This window comes from Equus przewalskii, chromosome 13, assembly GCF_037783145.1.
Source record: "Equus przewalskii isolate Varuska chromosome 13, EquPr2, whole genome shotgun sequence".
NCBI lineage: Eukaryota > Metazoa > Chordata > Mammalia > Perissodactyla > Equidae > Equus > Equus przewalskii.
The window spans coordinates 92,558,624-92,575,014 of NC_091843.1; the positions used below are offsets into that span (position 1 = coordinate 92,558,624).

A 16,391-nucleotide genomic window follows, 5' to 3' on the forward strand; every position below is an offset into this window, starting at 1 on the left:
ACAGGGCATTGCCACCAAACACGGCCCCCTCCCATGACACTGAGCTTCTGGAAGCAGAGGCTGGCTGGGGGTGGCTCTGTTTGGAAGAAGCAGGCAAGGACTTGTGGGGTGGTGGGCTGCCTCGGTTGGTCCCCACCCTGCAGCCAGCGCTCCCCTGGCTGGGACATCAGGGAAGCAAGACCTTCAGGACAGACAGGCAGGGGCTCAGAGATGGTGGCCCAGGCCAGACTGCCCACCTGCTGGTTGGGGGCAGGAGGCAGGGCAGCCTTCAGGGGCCACAGCCTCAGTTTCCCCACTGTCAACACTTCTCTGGGGGCATCAGGATGGGAGTGGTGCAGAAATGAGCAGAGAGAGCCTGTAACCCCAGGGGCCTCGCAGCCACCTCTGCAACAGCGCCTGATGGGAGGCGGGGGAGATGCTGGGGCGGCAGGTGTGGCAGGAGGGCTCACCTCCGACCCTGACGGAGGCCAAGGTCTTCTGGCCAGCCACCACACAGGCATACTCGCCCGTGTCCTTGGCCTCGAGCCCGTGGATCAGCAGCTCGCACACGGCCCCCTGGCGCCGCATCTCGAACTTGGGGCTCCCGTGCAGCTCCTCGCCCTCCTTGAGCCACCGCACAGGGGCCCCAGGCTCCGCCGTGCTCAGCTCGCAGCGCAGCCGGGCCACGCCACCTGCCTCCTGCTCCACGCTCTGCAGCTCCGTCTCGAATGCGGGCCTGAGGGCTGGGGGCCAGGGAGGGCGCTTAGGGCACTGAGCAAGCCTGCCCGCTCCACGGGGACGGCTGGGGGTGGAGCCGGGGCGGGCAGGGGCTGGCGGGCAGCTCACCACGGACCGAGAGACTGGCTGTGCTCTGCGCGTGGCCCGTGTCGCAGGTGTAGCGGCCGGCGTCCTCCTGCTCAGCGCCACGCACCCGCAGCTCAGCGACCTTGCCCTCCTGCACCATCTGGTACTTGGCGCAGGGGAAGAGCTGCAGGGAGCCCTTGCGCCACTCCACGCTGGCACCTGCGTGGCTCAGCTCGCAGCGCAGGTGCGCTGTCGCGCCCTCATCCACCTCCTGGGCCTGCAGCTCCCGGAGGAACCGCACAGGCGCAGCTACCGAGTAGGGAGAGAGCATGAGATTGGGTACAGGCGCAGCTACAGGAGGTGGGACCGTAGGGGCAGCCACGGGAGGGGGGCTGTGAGCAGTGGGGCGCAGAGCCTCAGGCCAGCTCCACCCACCCTGCGTGAGCTCATGTTCCCCCCATGGGACGCCCAGGGTGGGGCTGCAGCCCAGAGGGTCCCCCCAAAGCATGAGGGCCCTGAACGAGGGCAGGCTGGCCTCGGGGCCCACCTGTGACAGTGAGGGTGGCACTGGTGGCCTGGGAGCCACAGGTGCAGGTGTACTCGCCCGCGTCCTCCCGGCGCACATCCCGCAGCACCAGCTCTGCCCTGTGGCCCCGCTGCTGCGGCTCCCGGCGCCCATCCGCCTGCAGCTCCAGGCCGCCCTTGCTCCAGACCACGGTGGCGCTGGGCTCCGACAGCTCGCACCACAGGCTGGCCATGGCACCCTCCTCAGCCTGCAGGCTCTGCAGCGGCTCCCTGAACACCACCTGTGGGGCTGTGGGGTTGGCGGAAGGAGGGGAGACAGGGTCAGCCCCGAGACGGGCAACCCAACACTCAGTCAGCTCTGCTGAGGGCGTAGGCCAGGCATGGCCACTGGCGTCACTTCAGCCGCCTGGCCTGCCCACAGGCCCACTGCCTTGAGCTCCAGGAGGCCTAGGTGGGAGCGTGAGTCACGAGTCTGGGTCCCCTTTAAGGGAAGGAGGGACTGTGGTGAGGACCGTGAGATGAGCTCTAGATCCGGCCAGGGCTGTTGTCATGTGGCCTCTACCCAGGACACCCATGGGCAGGGCTGTGTCCCTCCAGGTCATCAGGGCAGGGGGTCCATGCAGACCCCGGGGGCAGGGCCACAACCCTCAGATCCTGACTAGAGGCTGTGAGGGATGGGGGAAAGTTGGGTGGATTGAGATGGAGAGGGCACAAGGTGGGAATTCTGTCCCCACAAAAAGCACTGGCCACATGAGGTCACTGGGATTGAGATCAGTACCAGACAATAGACAACCGGACAATGCTGTGACAGGTGAGCAGACAGGGACAGACGGAAACTGTCCAGGGCACAGAGAGGCGAGACACATGGGGAGCCAGTGGGCACAGACACAGGGAGACGAGAATGGGCACCCGAGCTCGTCCAAGAGACCACATGGAGTCTTTACCCTTGACGGTCAGCGTGGCCGAGGTCCTCTCCTTCCCGCACACGCACGAGTACTCCCCGGCGTCTGCCACGGCCAGGCCACGGATCTCCAGCTCACACACGGCCCCGTCCTGTCTCAGGCTGACTCTGTCCCCAGCTCTGAGGGTCTCAGAGCCCTTCCTCCACTCCACGGGGGCCGCCTTGCTCAGCTCACAGCGCAGTGTGGCCGTGGCCCCCTCTGTCGCTTCCTCCTTCCTCAGACCCTTGGTGAACTTGGCAGGCAGGGCTTAGGGAGTCAGAAAGACATGGTAACAATCACATTTTGAGCAGGTGGAAGACACAGGAAATGGACAGCACAGAGAAGACAGAAACCCAAGGGGACAGAGGACACGTGCTGGGGGTGCCGAGCACACGCTGTGGGCTGTGGCTTCCCTCGGCCAGTACGTGCACAGTATGGCGTGGTTCACTCCATGGCCCCTCAGGCCTCATGCTGTGTATGAATCTGGTGGGCTGGGTTGGGAGGGTCAGAAACACAGAGAGAACATCAGATTCTCTGGAAAACTCTACAGGCAGGACATGACAGGACAGAGGAAAGCACACAGACTCCAACAGGACCCAACAGTGGGGACATGAGGGGTGGGAAGTGGCCTAGATGCTGGCTTCCCACGGTTTGTACAACTGCCCAGGAGGCAGAAGGGACTGTGTGGAGTTACGGGAAGAGGGGGACACTGAGATGGGAGAGAACATGGAATGAATGCTGATGGATGTCACGAACTCAATAATTGGACACCAAAACACAGCTTGGCTCCGCCACACAGGTCTTTACCCCTGACGGTCAGCATGGCTGAGGTCCTCTCCTGCCCGCACACGCACGAGTACTCCCCGGCGTCCGCCAAGGCCAGGCCACGGATCTCCAGTTCACACGCGGCCCCATCCTGTCTCAGGGTGACTCTGTCTCCAGCTCTGAGGGTCTCGGGCCCCTTCCTCCACTCCACGGGGACCGCCTTGCTCAGCTCACAGCGCAGTGTGGCCGTGGTGCCCTCTGTGGCCTCTTCCTTCCTCAGACGCTTGGTGAACTTGGCGGGCAGGGCTGAGAGCAAGAACGACATGGACTATCACACTTTCTGAGCACACCAATGAGACAGGACATGGACAGCACAGAGATGACAGAAACCCAAGGGGACAGAGGCCACGTGCTGGGTGTGCTGAGCACACGCCTTGGGCTATAACTTCCTTCAGCCAGTATGTGCACAGTATGGCGTGGTCCATTCCGTGGCCCCTCAGGCCTCATGCTGTGTATGAATCTGGCGGGCAGGGTTGGGAGGGTCAGAAACACACAGAGAACATCAGATTCTCTGGAGAACTCTAGAGGCAGGACACGACAGGACAGAGGAAAGTACACAGACTCCAACAGGACCCAACCAGTGGGGACATGAGGGGTGGGAAGTGGCCTAGATGCTGGCTTCCCATGGTTTGTACAACTGCCCAAAAGGCAGAAGGGATCCTGTGGAGTTACAGGAAGAGGGGGACACTGAGATGGGAGAGAACATGGAATGAATGCTGATGGATGTCATGAAGTCAAGAATTAGATGCCAAAACACAGCTTTGCCAGGGCACACACGGTCTTTACCCCTGACGGTCAGCGTGGCCGACGTCCTCTCCTGCCCGCACACGCACGAGTACTCTCCAGCATCCGCCACGGCCAGGCCACGGATCTCCAGCTCACATACAACCCCGTCTTGCTTCAAGGCGACTCTGTCACCGGTTCTGATGGTCTCAGAGCCCTTCCTCCACTCCACGGGGGCCGCCTTGCTCAGCTCACAGCGCAGTGTGGCCGTGGTGCCCTCTGTGGCCTCTTCCTTCCTCAGACCCTTGGTGAACTTGGCGGGCAGGGCTGCAATGGCCATGAAGTCAGGGAGAACATCTCACTCTCTGGGGGACTCTGTGTCCAGGACAACGACACCCACAACAACCAGACAAACTGCCAAGGGCCACAGCATGAATGAGTGAACAGAGGCACAGATGGTGAGGGAGGGAAATGGAAGGAGAGGAACAGAGGACACAAGGGCTGGACATGAACATCGGGACACAGATCGGAAGGGGAGATGTGAGCTGGGAGAGACCCAGGGACCCCACATGGAGAGAAACAGATGCACACAGAGCCCAACATGGGAAAAGGTAGAGACACATGGTGGAAACGTGTAGACGCCGAGCCTCTGGTCCATGTGGGTACATGTGGTCTTTACCCCTGACGGTCAGCGTGGCCGAGGTCCTCTCCTGCCCGCACACGCATGAGTACTCCCCGGCGTCCACCACGGCCAGGCCACAGATCTCCAGCTCACACACGGCCCCGTCCTGCCTCAGGCTGATTCTGTCCCCGGCTCTGAGGGTCTCGGGCCCCTTCCTCCACTCCACGGGGGCCGCCTTGCTCAGCTCACAGCGCAGTGTGGCCGTGGCCCCTTCCATGGCCTCCTCCTTCCTCAGACCCTTGGTGAACTTGGCGGGCAGGGCTGAGAGCAAGAACGACATGGTAATAATCACGTTCTAAACATGTGGAATATACAGGACATGGACAGCACAGAGAAGACAGAAAACCCTTGGGGACACACGCATCACACTGGGTATGCCAAGCACACGCTGTGGGCTGTGGCTTCCCTTGGCCAGTATGTGCACAGTATGGCGTGGTCCATTCCGTGGCCCCTCAGGCCTCATGCTGTGTATGAATCTGGTGGGCAGGGTTGGGAGTGTCAGAAACACACAGAGAACATCAGATTCTCTGGAAAACTCTAGAGGCAGGACACGACAGGACAGAGGAAAGCACACAGACTCCAACAGGACCCAACAGTGGGGACATGAGGGGTGGGAAGTGGCCTAGATGCTGGCTTCCCATGGTTTGTACAACGGCCCAAAAGGCAGAAGGGATCCTGTGGAGTTACGGGAAGAGGGGGACACTGAGATGGGAGAGAACATGGAATGAATGCTGATGGATGTCATGAAGTCAAGAATTGGATGCCAAAACACAGCTTTGCCAGGGCACACACGGTCTTTACCCCTGACGGTCAGCGTGGCCGACGTCCTCTCCTGCCCGCACACGCACGAGTACTCTCCAGCATCCGCCACGGCCAGGCCACGGATCTCCAGCTCACACATGGCCCCGTCCTGCCTCAGGCTGACTCTGTCTCCAGCACTGAGGGTCTCAGAGCCCTTCTTCCACTCCACGGGGGCCGCCTTGCTCAGCTCACAGCGCAGTGCCCCTGTGGTCCCTTCCATGGCCTCCTCATTCCTCAGACCCTTGGTGAACTTGGCGGGCAGGGCTGCAATGGCCACGAAGTCAGGGAGAACATCTCACTCTCTGAGGGACTCTGTGTCCAGGACAGGGACACCCACAAAAACAAACAAACTGCCAAGGGTCACGGCATGAATGAGTGAACAAAGGCACAGATGGTGAGGGAGGCAAATGGAAGGAGAGGAACAGAGGACACAAAGGACGGGACACGAACATCGGGACACAGATTGTAGGGGGAGATGTGAGCTGGGAGAGACCCAGGGACCCCACATGGAGAGACACAGACACCCACAGAGTCCGACACTGGAAAAGGTAGACACATGGTGGAAAGGTGCAGACACCGAGCCACTGGTCCATGTGGGCACGCGTGAGCTTTACCCCTGACGGTCAGCGTGGCTGACGTCCTCTCCTTGCCGCACACGCACGAGTACTCCCCAGCATCTGCCACAGCCAGGCCACGGATCTCCAGCTCACACACGGCCCCGTCCTGCCTCAGGCTGACTCTGTCCCCGGCTCTGAGGGTCTCAGAGCCCTTCCTCCACTCCACGGGGGCCGCCTTGCTCAGCTCACAGCGCAGTGTGGCTGTGGCCCCCTCTGTGGCCTCTTCCTTCCTCAGACCCTTGGTGAACTTGGCAGGCAGGGCTGGGGGCCAGAAAGACATGGGCTATCACACTTGCTGAGCACACCAATGAGACAGTGCATGGACAGTACAGAGATGACAGAAACCCATGGGCACACAGGCCACGTGCTGGGTGTACTGAGCACACGCTGTGGGCTGTGGCTTCGCTCAGCCCAGCCTGTGGAGTGTGGCTGTGGCCCCTTTCATGGCCTCCTCAGGCCTCATGCTTTGTATGAAACTGATGGGAGGAGATGGGGAGGTTTGGAACAACACGAAGAACACGATGTTCTCTGGAGATTGTTCAGACACAGGACATGACGGGACAGAGGAAAAGACACAGAACCCAACAGGACAACAGGACACAACCAGCAGTGCCACAAGGGGTGGGAAGTGGCTTAGATTCCAGTTCCTGTGGTTCACACAACAAGAAAGTGGAAGGAATTCCAGGGAGTTGTGGGAAGAAAGTGACACTGAGATGGGAGAGAATATGGAAGGAACGCAGACAGACGTCATGAACTCAATAACTGGACGCCGAAAAACAGCTTTGCTAGGCCACACACAGTCTTTACCCCTGACGGTCAGCGTGGCGGAGGTCCTCTCCTGCCCGCACACGCACGAGTACTCCCCGGCGTCTGCCAAGGCCAGGCCACGGATCTCCAGCTCACACATGGCCCCGTCCTGCCTCAGGCTGACTCTGTCCCCGGCTCTGAGGGTCTCTGGCCCCTTCCTCCACTCCACGGGGGCCGCCTTGCTCAGCTCACAGCGCAGTGTGGCCGTGGCCCCCTCTGTGGCCTCTTCCTTCCTCAGACCCTTGGTGAACTTGGCAGGCAGGGCTGAGAGCAAGAACTACATGGTAACAATTATGTTCTGAACACGTGGAAGACACAGGACATGGACAGCACAGAGATGACAGAAACCCAAGGGGACAGAGGCCACGTGCTGGGGGTCCCAAGCACACGCTGTGGGCTGTGGCTTCCCTCGGCCAGTACGTGCACAGTATGGCGTGGTTCACTCCATGGCCCCTCAGGCCTCATGCTGTATATGAATCTGGTGGGCTGGGTTGGGAGGGTCAGAAACACACAGAGAACATCAGATTCTCTGGAGAACTCTACAGGCAGGACACGACAAGACAGAGAAAAGCACACAGACTCCAACAGGACCCAACAGTGGGGACATGAGGGGTGGGAAGTGGCCTAGATGCTGGCTTCCCACGGTTTGCACAACTGCCCAGGAGGCAGAAGGGACTGTGTGGAGTTACGGGAAGAGGGGGACACTGAGATGGGAGAGAACATGGAATGAATGCTGATGGATGTCACGAACTCAATAATTGGACACCAAAACACAGCTTGGCTCCGCCACACAGGTCTTTACCCCTGACGGTCAGCATGGCCGAGGTCCTCTCCTGCCCGCACACACATGAGTACTCCCCGGTGTCCGCCAAGGCCAGGCCACGGATCTCCAGTTCACACGCGGCCCCATCCTGTCTCAGGGTGACTCTGTCTCCAGCTCTGAGGGTCTCGGGCCCCTTCTTCCACTCCACGTGGGCCGCCTTGCTCAGCTCACAGCGCAGTGTGGCTGTAGTCCCCTCTGTGGCCTCTTCCTTCCTCAGACCCTTGGTGAACTTGGCAGGCAGGGCTGAGAGCAAGAATGACAGGGACTGTCATACTTTCTGAGCACACTAATGAGACAGGACATGGATAGCACAGAGATGACAGAAACCCAAGGGGACAGAGGCCACGTGCTGGGTGTGCTGAGCACACGCCTTGGGCTATAACTTCCTTCAGCCAGTATGTGCACAGTATGGCGTGGTCCATTCCGTGGCCCCTCAGGCCTCATGCTGTGTATGAATCTGGCGGGCAGGGTTGCGAGGATCAGAAACACACAGAGAACATCAGATTCTCTGGAGAACTCTAGAGGCAGGACACGACAGGACAGAGGAAAGCACACAGACTCCAACAGGACCCCACCAGTGGGACATGAGGGGTGGGCAGTGGCCCTGATGCTGGCTTCTCATGGTTTGTACAACTGCCCAGGAGGCAGAAGGGACTGTGTGGAGTTACGGGAAGAGGGGGACACTGAGATGGGAGAGAACATGGAATGAATGCTGACAGATGTCACAAAGTCAATAATTAGATGCCAAGATACAGCTTGGCCCAGCCACACATGGTTTTTACCCCTGACGGTCAGCGTGGCCGAGGTCCTCTCCTGCCCGCATATGCACGAGTAGTCCCCGGCGTCTGCCACAGCCAGGCCATGGATTTCCAGCTCACACACGGCCCCATCTTGCTTCAGGATGACTCTGTCCCCCGCTTTCAGGGTCTCGGGCCCCTTCCTCCACTCCACGGGGGCCACCTTGCTCAGCTCACAGCGCAGAATGGCCGTGGACCCCTCTGTGGCCTCTTTAGTCTTCAGATCTTGGATGAACTTAGCAGGCAGGGCTGCGGAGGGTCAGATGGACAGAAGCCATCAGCTCTTCTGGGGGACTGGGGCCACCATGTGAACACAAGGTGGAAACAAAAGCAGGCAGGGTGGACGCATGGGAGGAGGCAAGACAGTGTGTGCATGACAGTAAGGTCCTCCTGTGTCCTGCCTGCAAAGGTGCAGGGTGGCGGGGCACTGGCTCCATCCAGCTTCTTGTCTTCTTAAAGGGCATCCTGTCCCACCCGTGACCTTTCATACGGGCCAAGTGCTGACCTCTCCTGCACCCCAAGCTCCCAGCCGGGCTCCCCTAGCTCACCACACTCTCATGCAACAATGCAATGGACACCTTTCCCAGGAAGACCCCCTGGGACACACCTTCTGGTCATGACATCCACAGCCCCCTTGTCACCCTCACTATGTGCTGCCCATCTCAAGCAGCGCGTCCGTCCAGCACCGCCCGCACCTGGACACATCTGGGCTTAATGCATGCCATCCCCACTCATGCCAGGCTGCACCACCTCCAAATCACACGTTCCTGTCCTGATTCCACTGCACCCCCACTTCCTGGCTCTGATCCCTCAGACCCCAGTGGACTCCAGTCGTGGCCTCCTAACCTCCTCTGGTCTGCTGACCTGCCAGCCTCTTCTTCATCCCGACTCCAGGCAGAGTGTGAGCTTCACAAGTTACAGCTGAACAGGGCCCACACTGGTTACACCCTGTCATGGGCTGAACCGCATTCCCTTAAAATTTCCCTGTTGGGGTCCTAACCTCCAGGACCTCAAAATGGGGCTGTATTTGGAGATGGGGTCTTTACAGAAGTGATTAAGGCAAAATGAGGTCACTGGGGTGGGCCCTGATCCCACATGACTGGTGTCCCTATGAGAAGAGGAGATCATGACACCTGAAGGGGGACAACCATGTGAGGACACAGGGAGAAGACGGAGGGCTGTCCACATGCCAAGGAGAGGCCTCAGGAGGAACCAGCCCTGCTGATACCCAGATCTTGGACTTCCAGCCTCCAGACTGGGAAGAAATAAATTTTTGATGTTTAAGCCACAGTTACGTTGTTAAGCCATTCAGATTTTGGTCCGAGGAGTTGGGGTGCTGCTGTGACAAATACCTAAAATCACAGGGGTGGCATTGAAACTGGGTAATGGGTAGAAGCTGGAAGAGTTTTGAGGGGCGTGTTAGACAAATCAAGGTTGGCTTGAAGAGATTATCTGTAGAAATGTGGACATTAAAGGTGCTTCTGGTGAGGGCTCAGATGGAAATGAGGAACCTGTTATTGGAAACTGAAAGAAAGGTGATCCTTTTATAAAAGTCCTCAGTGAAGTACTTGCTGAGTTGTGCCTAGGGTTTTGTGGAAGTTAGAACTTGTGAGTGAATGTGGACATTTAGCCAAGGAGACGTCTAGGCAAAGTGCTGAGGGAGCAGCCTGCCTTTTCCTTGCTGCTTATAGTACAACAAGAGAGGAGAGAGAGAAGTTGAAGGAGGAATTGCTAAGCAAAAAGAAACCAGAAATTGAAAATTGAGAAAATTTTTAGTCTATCCAAATAGCAAAAAGTGAGAAACCATGTTCCGTAGAGAACACCAAGGGTGCGGCTGGAATATCATTTGCATAACAGATGATGAACATGAGCCCTGGATCCAACCAGCCCTCTCAGCAGAAGCCGGGGATAGAGATGGGATGATCCAGGAAGGATGCGTGGAGGGCCCTCTTGCCTCATGGCTTGGACTCCTGTGGACTTCATGGAGACCAACAAGGCTTTTGAGAATTTTATACCAGCAGAAATGCTGCCAAACATGCCTGAATAGGACAGAGAAGGGATGAAACAATGGAAGCTGTCAGAGTCCTGGGATTTCTCCAAGATGGGCCAACAGAGCTATCTGGCTGTGAACACACGTTATCCTTCAAGGATGGGGAAAAATGACTCCAAAGGCAATTCCAAGGTTGGCAGAGCTGCCATTGCATCCATAGGCTCAGAGGGCCACGCCACCTCTCCCCAGGGCCAAGGGGGCAAGGCCACCACTCAGGTGGGGCCCGAGGACAGAGCATCGAGCCGAAGGATCCTTCTCCAGGATTAAAGTCGAACAGAATTTGTCCACCCGTGCTGGGCTTCCATGGCACCAGAGGCCTCTTTCTTCTCTCGTATTTATTCATTTGGAATGGAAATCTCTCTCCTACACCTGTCCCACTCTGGTGCTTTGGAAGTGCATAACTTGTCTGCTTTCGCAGGTTCACGGCTGGAGAGGAATTCTGCCTCAGGACGAATCGCACCTCGACTCTCACCACAATTTAGACGATATTTAGATCGCGCTTTGGACTTAGAGTTGGCGCTGGAATGGGTTAGGACATTTGGGCTTTGGGGATGGGATGAATGTGCGCTGCACGTGAGGACACGCATTCTGGGGGGGCAAGAGGGCAGAGACTTACAGACTGAGATTCGTATGTTGAAGTCCTAACCCCCAGGATCTCAGAATGTAAACTTGTTTGGAAATAAGGTCTTTACAGAGATAATTAAGGAAAATAAGGTTATCAGGACTGGTGTCCTTATAAGAAGAGGCGATAAGAGGAGATGAGGACACAGGGAGAAGACATCCGTGTACACACCAAGGAGAGAGGCTTCAGGAGGAAGCAGCCCAGCAGACACTTTGATCTCGGACTTTCAGCCTCCAGAACCGGGAGACTATAAATGGCTGTTAAGTCACTGTCTGGTATTTGTTACACATCCCCAGCTGAGGGCGTTTCTGCAAAACCTCAAGGGTGGGTCGAATGCTGCCACCAGACACAGAGGGCCTGGCCTGTCTGGCTACTTCTTCCCTGAACCCCTCAATGCTCCACCTCAGTCCTCCTGGGAATGTCTGTCAAATGACAGGCAAGCCCCCAATTCCATGCCTGGGGCCCACAGCCTACACATCTCTGCAGGCTCGGCCACATGCAGGCCAGTGGCCCCAGGCAGCTCTCATGGACCCTGATGCCTGTCTGCTGGTGCCTCCCTGCAGGTCCCTGTACCACCTCCCCTCAGGGTCTGTATCCCCAGGGCCTAGACAGGGTCAACTAGTATATTCTCATTGTGTTTGTGGGATGGATCAGAGAGATGGTGAGTGTGCCCTGAGAAACAGTAACACCAAGAGACAAGAGGAGAACACAGAACGAATAGCAAAGTCATTCAGGTGCCCAAAGATGGTCGTTACCCCTGACAATGAGTGTGGCCGAGGTCCTCTCCTGCCCGCACACGCATGAGTACTCCCCAGCATCCACCATGGCCAGGCCATGGATCTCCAGCTCACACACGGCCCCGTCCTGCCTCAGGCTGACTCTGTCCCCAGTTCTGAGGATCTCAGAGCCCTTCCTCCACTCCACGGGGGCCGCCTTGCTCAGCTCACAGCGCAGTGTGGCTGTGGCCCCTTCCATGGCTTCCTCCTTCCTCAGACCCTTGGTGAACTTGGCGGGCAGGGCTGGGGGCCAGAAAGACATGGGCTATCACACTTGCTGAGCACACCAATGAGACAGTGCATGGACAGTACAGAAATGACAGAAACCCGTGGGCACACAGGCCACGTGCTGGGTGTACTGAGCACATGCTGTGGGCTGTGGCTTCGCTCAGCCCAGCCTGTGGAGTGTGGCTGTGGCCCCTTTCATGGCCTCCTTCGGCCTCATGCTTTGTATGAAACTGATGGGAGGAGATGGGGAGGTTTGGAACAACACGGAGAACACGATATTCTCTGGAGATTGTTCAGACACAGGATATGACGGGACAGAGGAAAAGACACAGAACCCAACAGGACAACAGGACACAACCAGCAGTGCCACAAGGGGTGGGAGTGGCTTAGATTCCAGTTTCCTGTGGTTCACACAACAAGAAAGTGGAAGGAATTCCAGGGAGTTGTGGGAAGAAAGTGACACTGAGATGGGAGAGAACATGGAACGAATACCGACGGACGTCATGAAGTCAATAGTTGGATGCCAAAACAAAGCTTTGCCCGGCCACACACAGTCTTTACCCCTGACGGTCAGCGTGGCCGAGGTCCTCTCCTGCCCGCACACGCACGAGTACTCCCCGGTGTCCGCCAAGGCCAGGCCACGGATCTCCAGCTCACACACAGCCCCGTCCTGTCTCAGGCTGACTCTGTCCCCAGCTCTGAGGGTCTCGAGCCCCTTCCTCCACTCTACGGGGGCCGCTTTGCTTAGCTCACAGCGCAGTGTGGCCATGGCCCCCTCTATGGCCTCTTCCTTCCTCAGACCCTTGGTGAACTTGGCAGGCAGGGCTAAGAGCAAGAACAATATGGTAACAATCATGTTCTGAACACATGGAAGACACAGGACATGGACAGCACAGAGATGACAGAAACCCATGGGCACACAAGCCATGTGTTGGGGGTGCCGAGCACACACTGTGGCCCGTAGCTTCCCTCGGACAGTATATGCACAGTATGGCGTGGTCCATTCCGTGGCCCCTCAGGCCTCATGCTGTGTATGAATCTGGCGGGCAGGGTTGGGAAGGTCAGAAACACACAGAGAACATCAGATTCTCTGGAGAACTCTAGAGGCAGGACACGACAGGACAGAGGAAAGCACACAGACTCCAACAGGACCCAACCAGTGGGGACACGAGGGGTGGGAAGTGGCCTAGATGCTGGCTGCTCATGGTTTCCACAACTGCCCAGGAGGCAGAAGGGATCCTGCGGAGTTACGGGAAGAGGGGGACACTGAGATGGGAGAGAACATGGAATGAATGCTGATGGATGTCATGAAGTCAATAATTGGACATCAAAACACAGCTTGGCCCCACTACACACGGTCTTACCCCTGACGGTCAGTGTGGCCGAGGTCCTCTCCTGCCCACACACGCATGAGTACTCCCCGGCGTCCACCACGGCTAGGCCACGGATCTCCAGCTCACACAAGACCCCGTCCTGCCTCAGGCTGACTCTGTCACCGGTTCTGAGGGTCTCAGAGCCCTTCCTCCACTCCACAGGGGCCGCCTTGCTCAGCTCACAGCGCAGTGTAGCCGTGGCCTCCTCTGTGGCCTCCTCATTCCTCAGACCCTTGGTGAACTTGGCAGGCAGGGCTGCAATGGCCATGAAGTCAGGGAAAACATCTCACTCTCTGGGGGACTCTGTGTCCAGGACAAGGACACCCACAACAACCACACAAACTGCCAAGGGCCACGGCATGAATGAGTGAACAGAGGCACAGATGGTGAGGGAGGCAAATGGAAGGAGAGGAACAGAGGACACAAAGGATGGGACACGAACATCGGGACACAGATTGTAGGGGGAGATGTGAGCTGGGAGAGACCCAGGGACCCCACGTGGAGAGACACAGACGCCCACAGAGCCTGACATGGGAAAAGGTAGACACATAGTGGAAACGTGCAGATGCCGAGCCACTGGTCCATGTGGGCACACGTGATCTTTACCCCTGACGGTCAGCGTGGCCGACGTCCTCTCCTTCCCGCACACACACGAGTACTCCCCAGCATCTGCCACAGCCAGGCCACGGATCTCCAGCTCACACACGGCCCCGTCCTGCCTCAGGCTGACTCTGTCCCCAGCTCTGAGGGTCTCAGAGCCCTTCCTCCACTCCACGGGGGCCGCCTTGCTCAGCTCACAGCGCAGTGTGGCTGTGGCCCCCTCTGTGGCCTCTTCCTTCCTCAGACCCTTGGTGAACTTGGCAGGCAGGGCTGGGGGCCAGAAAGACATGGGCTATCACACTTGCTGAGCACACCAATGAGACAGTGCATGGACAGTACAGAGATGACAGAAACCCGTGGGCACACAGGCCACGTGCTGGGTGTACTGAGCACACGCTGTGGGCTGTGGCTTCGCTCAGCCCAGCCTGTGGAGTGTGGCTGTGGCCCCTTTCATGGCCTCCTCAGGCCTCATGCTTTGTATGAAACTGATGGGAGGAGATGGGGAGGTTTGGAACAACACGGAGAACACGATATTCTCTGGAGATTGTTCAGACACAGGATATGACGGGACAGAGGAAAAGACACAGAACCCAACAGGACAACAGGACAGAACCAGCAGTGCCACAGGGGGTGGGAAGTGGCTTAGATTCCAGTTTCCTGTGGTTCACACAACAAGAAAGTGGAAGGAATTCCAGGGAGTTGTGGGGAGAAAGTGACACTGAGATGGGAGAGAACATGGAAGGAACGCAGACAGATGTCATGAACTCAATAACTGGATGCCGAAACACAGCTTGGCTTGGCCAAACACAGTATTTACCCCTGACGGTCAGCGTGGCCGAGGTCCTCTCCTGCCCGCACACACACGAGTACTCCCCGGCATCTGTCAGGGCCAGGCCACGGATCTCCAGCTCACATACGGCCCCGTCTTGTCTCAGGCTGACTCTGTCCCCAGCTCTGAGGGTTTCAGAGCCCTTCCTCCACTCCACGGGGACCGCCTTGCTCAGCTCACAGCGCAGTGTGGCCGTGGCCCCCTCTGTGGCCTCTTCCTTCCTCAGACCCTTGGTGAACTTGGCAGGCAGGGCTGAGAGCAAGAACAACATGGTAACAATTATGTTCTGAACACGTGGAAGACACAGGACATGGACAGCACAGAGATGACAGAAACCCATGGGCACACAAGCCATGTGTTGGGGGTGCCAAGGACAGACTGTGGGGTGTGCGTTCCCTTGGCCAGTATGTGCACAGTATGGCGTAGTCCACTCCGTGGCCCCTCAGGCCTCATGCTGTGTATGAATCTGGTGGGCAGGATTGGGAGTGTCAGAAACACACAGAGAACATCAGATTCTCTGGAGAACTCTAGAGGCAGGACACGACAGGACAGAGGAAAGCACACAGACTCCAACAGGACCCCACCAGTGGGACATGAGGGGTGGGAAGTGGCCCCGATGCTGGCTTCTCATGGTTTGTACAACTGCCCAGGAGGCAGAAGGGACTGTGTGGAGTTACGGGAAGAGGGGGACACTAAGATGGGAGAGAACATGGAATGAATTCTGATGGATGTCATGAAGTGAATAATTGGACGCCAAAACACAGCTTGGCCCCACAACACACGGTCTTACCCCTGACGGTCAGCGTGGCCGAGGTCCTCTCCTGTCCGCACACACATGAGTACTCCCCGGCATCTGCCATGGCCAGGCCATGGATCTCCAGCTCACACATGGCCCCGTCCTGTCTCAGGGTGACTCTGTCCCCAGCTCTGAGGGTGTCAGAGCCCTTTCTCCACTCCACGGGGGCCGCCTTGCTCAGCTCACAGCGCAGTGTGGCCGTGGCCCCCTCTGTGGCCTCTTCCTTTCTCAGACCCTTGGTGAACTTGGCAGGCAGGGCTGGGGATGGTCAGAGGGACACAGAGAACATTAGACTCACTGGAGAATTTGGGGGTCTGGACATGGACACTGGACAATGAAACATTCACACTCTGGAGCAAACAAGGAATAAAAGCCTGGACACACGAGTGGGTAAGCAGAACCGTGGGGGTAAGGATAGACTGGGCCAGGTTCATCTGGGTGAAGTCCAGTGAGGAGGTGGAGATGCTGGGATCCTCATTGAGGACCTCAGGTCAGGGTCCTCATGGAAATGACCACAGTGGTCACAGGATGGACAGAGACAATGACAATCAGACTGCATCTGATGCTAGATTTGAGGGCCCAGGCCCCTTCCCCACCCTACACATGCCTGACTGTCCAGCTCACACCAGACCGTGGCTGTGGCCCTCTCTGCGGCTCCCTATTTCTTGGTGATTTTGTGATCATGACAAGTACAGCTGGGGAAGGAGACACCAAAAAGGCTGCTTAAACTCTCCCATGAGTTTGCACCAGTGCCCCCATCTCGTCAATTCCTGCTGCTCCTGAGGCCAGAGCC

At 57.8% G+C, this 16,391-nt stretch overlaps 1 protein-coding gene across 26 annotated transcripts in view; it reads right to left on the reverse strand.

Annotated features, from left to right (window-relative positions):
• The window catches only part of OBSCN (obscurin, cytoskeletal calmodulin and titin-interacting RhoGEF), a 154,010-nt gene that overhangs the window by 59,942 nt on the left and 77,677 nt on the right, over positions 1-16,391 (reverse strand). For 12 of the 26 annotated variants that reach the window (XR_011525376.1, XM_070569985.1, XM_070569987.1 and 9 more), the window contains 18 exons: positions 15,593-15,856; positions 14,791-15,054; positions 13,980-14,243; positions 13,365-13,628; positions 12,562-12,825; positions 11,752-12,015; positions 8,310-8,573; positions 7,507-7,770; positions 6,705-6,968; positions 5,895-6,158; positions 5,281-5,544; positions 4,477-4,740; positions 3,861-4,124; positions 3,057-3,320; positions 2,253-2,516; positions 1,331-1,597; positions 826-1,092; positions 450-722 (listed from right to left, as the gene is read on the reverse strand). Coding sequence is in view for 25 of the 26 variants with exons in the window: in XM_070569985.1 (XP_070426086.1) it covers positions 450-722; positions 826-1,092; positions 1,331-1,597; positions 2,253-2,516; positions 3,057-3,320; positions 3,861-4,124; positions 4,477-4,740; positions 5,281-5,544; positions 5,895-6,158; positions 6,705-6,968; positions 7,507-7,770; positions 8,310-8,573; positions 11,752-12,015; positions 12,562-12,825; positions 13,365-13,628; positions 13,980-14,243; positions 14,791-15,054; positions 15,593-15,856 (4,767 nt within the window). In the remaining variant the exon portion in view is untranslated. The remainder of the gene's footprint in view (positions 1-449; positions 723-825; positions 1,093-1,330; positions 1,598-2,252; positions 2,517-3,056; positions 3,321-3,860; positions 4,125-4,476; positions 4,741-5,280; positions 5,545-5,894; positions 6,159-6,704; positions 6,969-7,506; positions 7,771-8,309; positions 8,574-11,751; positions 12,016-12,561; positions 12,826-13,364; positions 13,629-13,979; positions 14,244-14,790; positions 15,055-15,592; positions 15,857-16,391) is intronic. The other 14 variants (XM_070569982.1, XM_070569975.1, XM_070569972.1 and 11 more) reach the window with 13 other exon arrangements.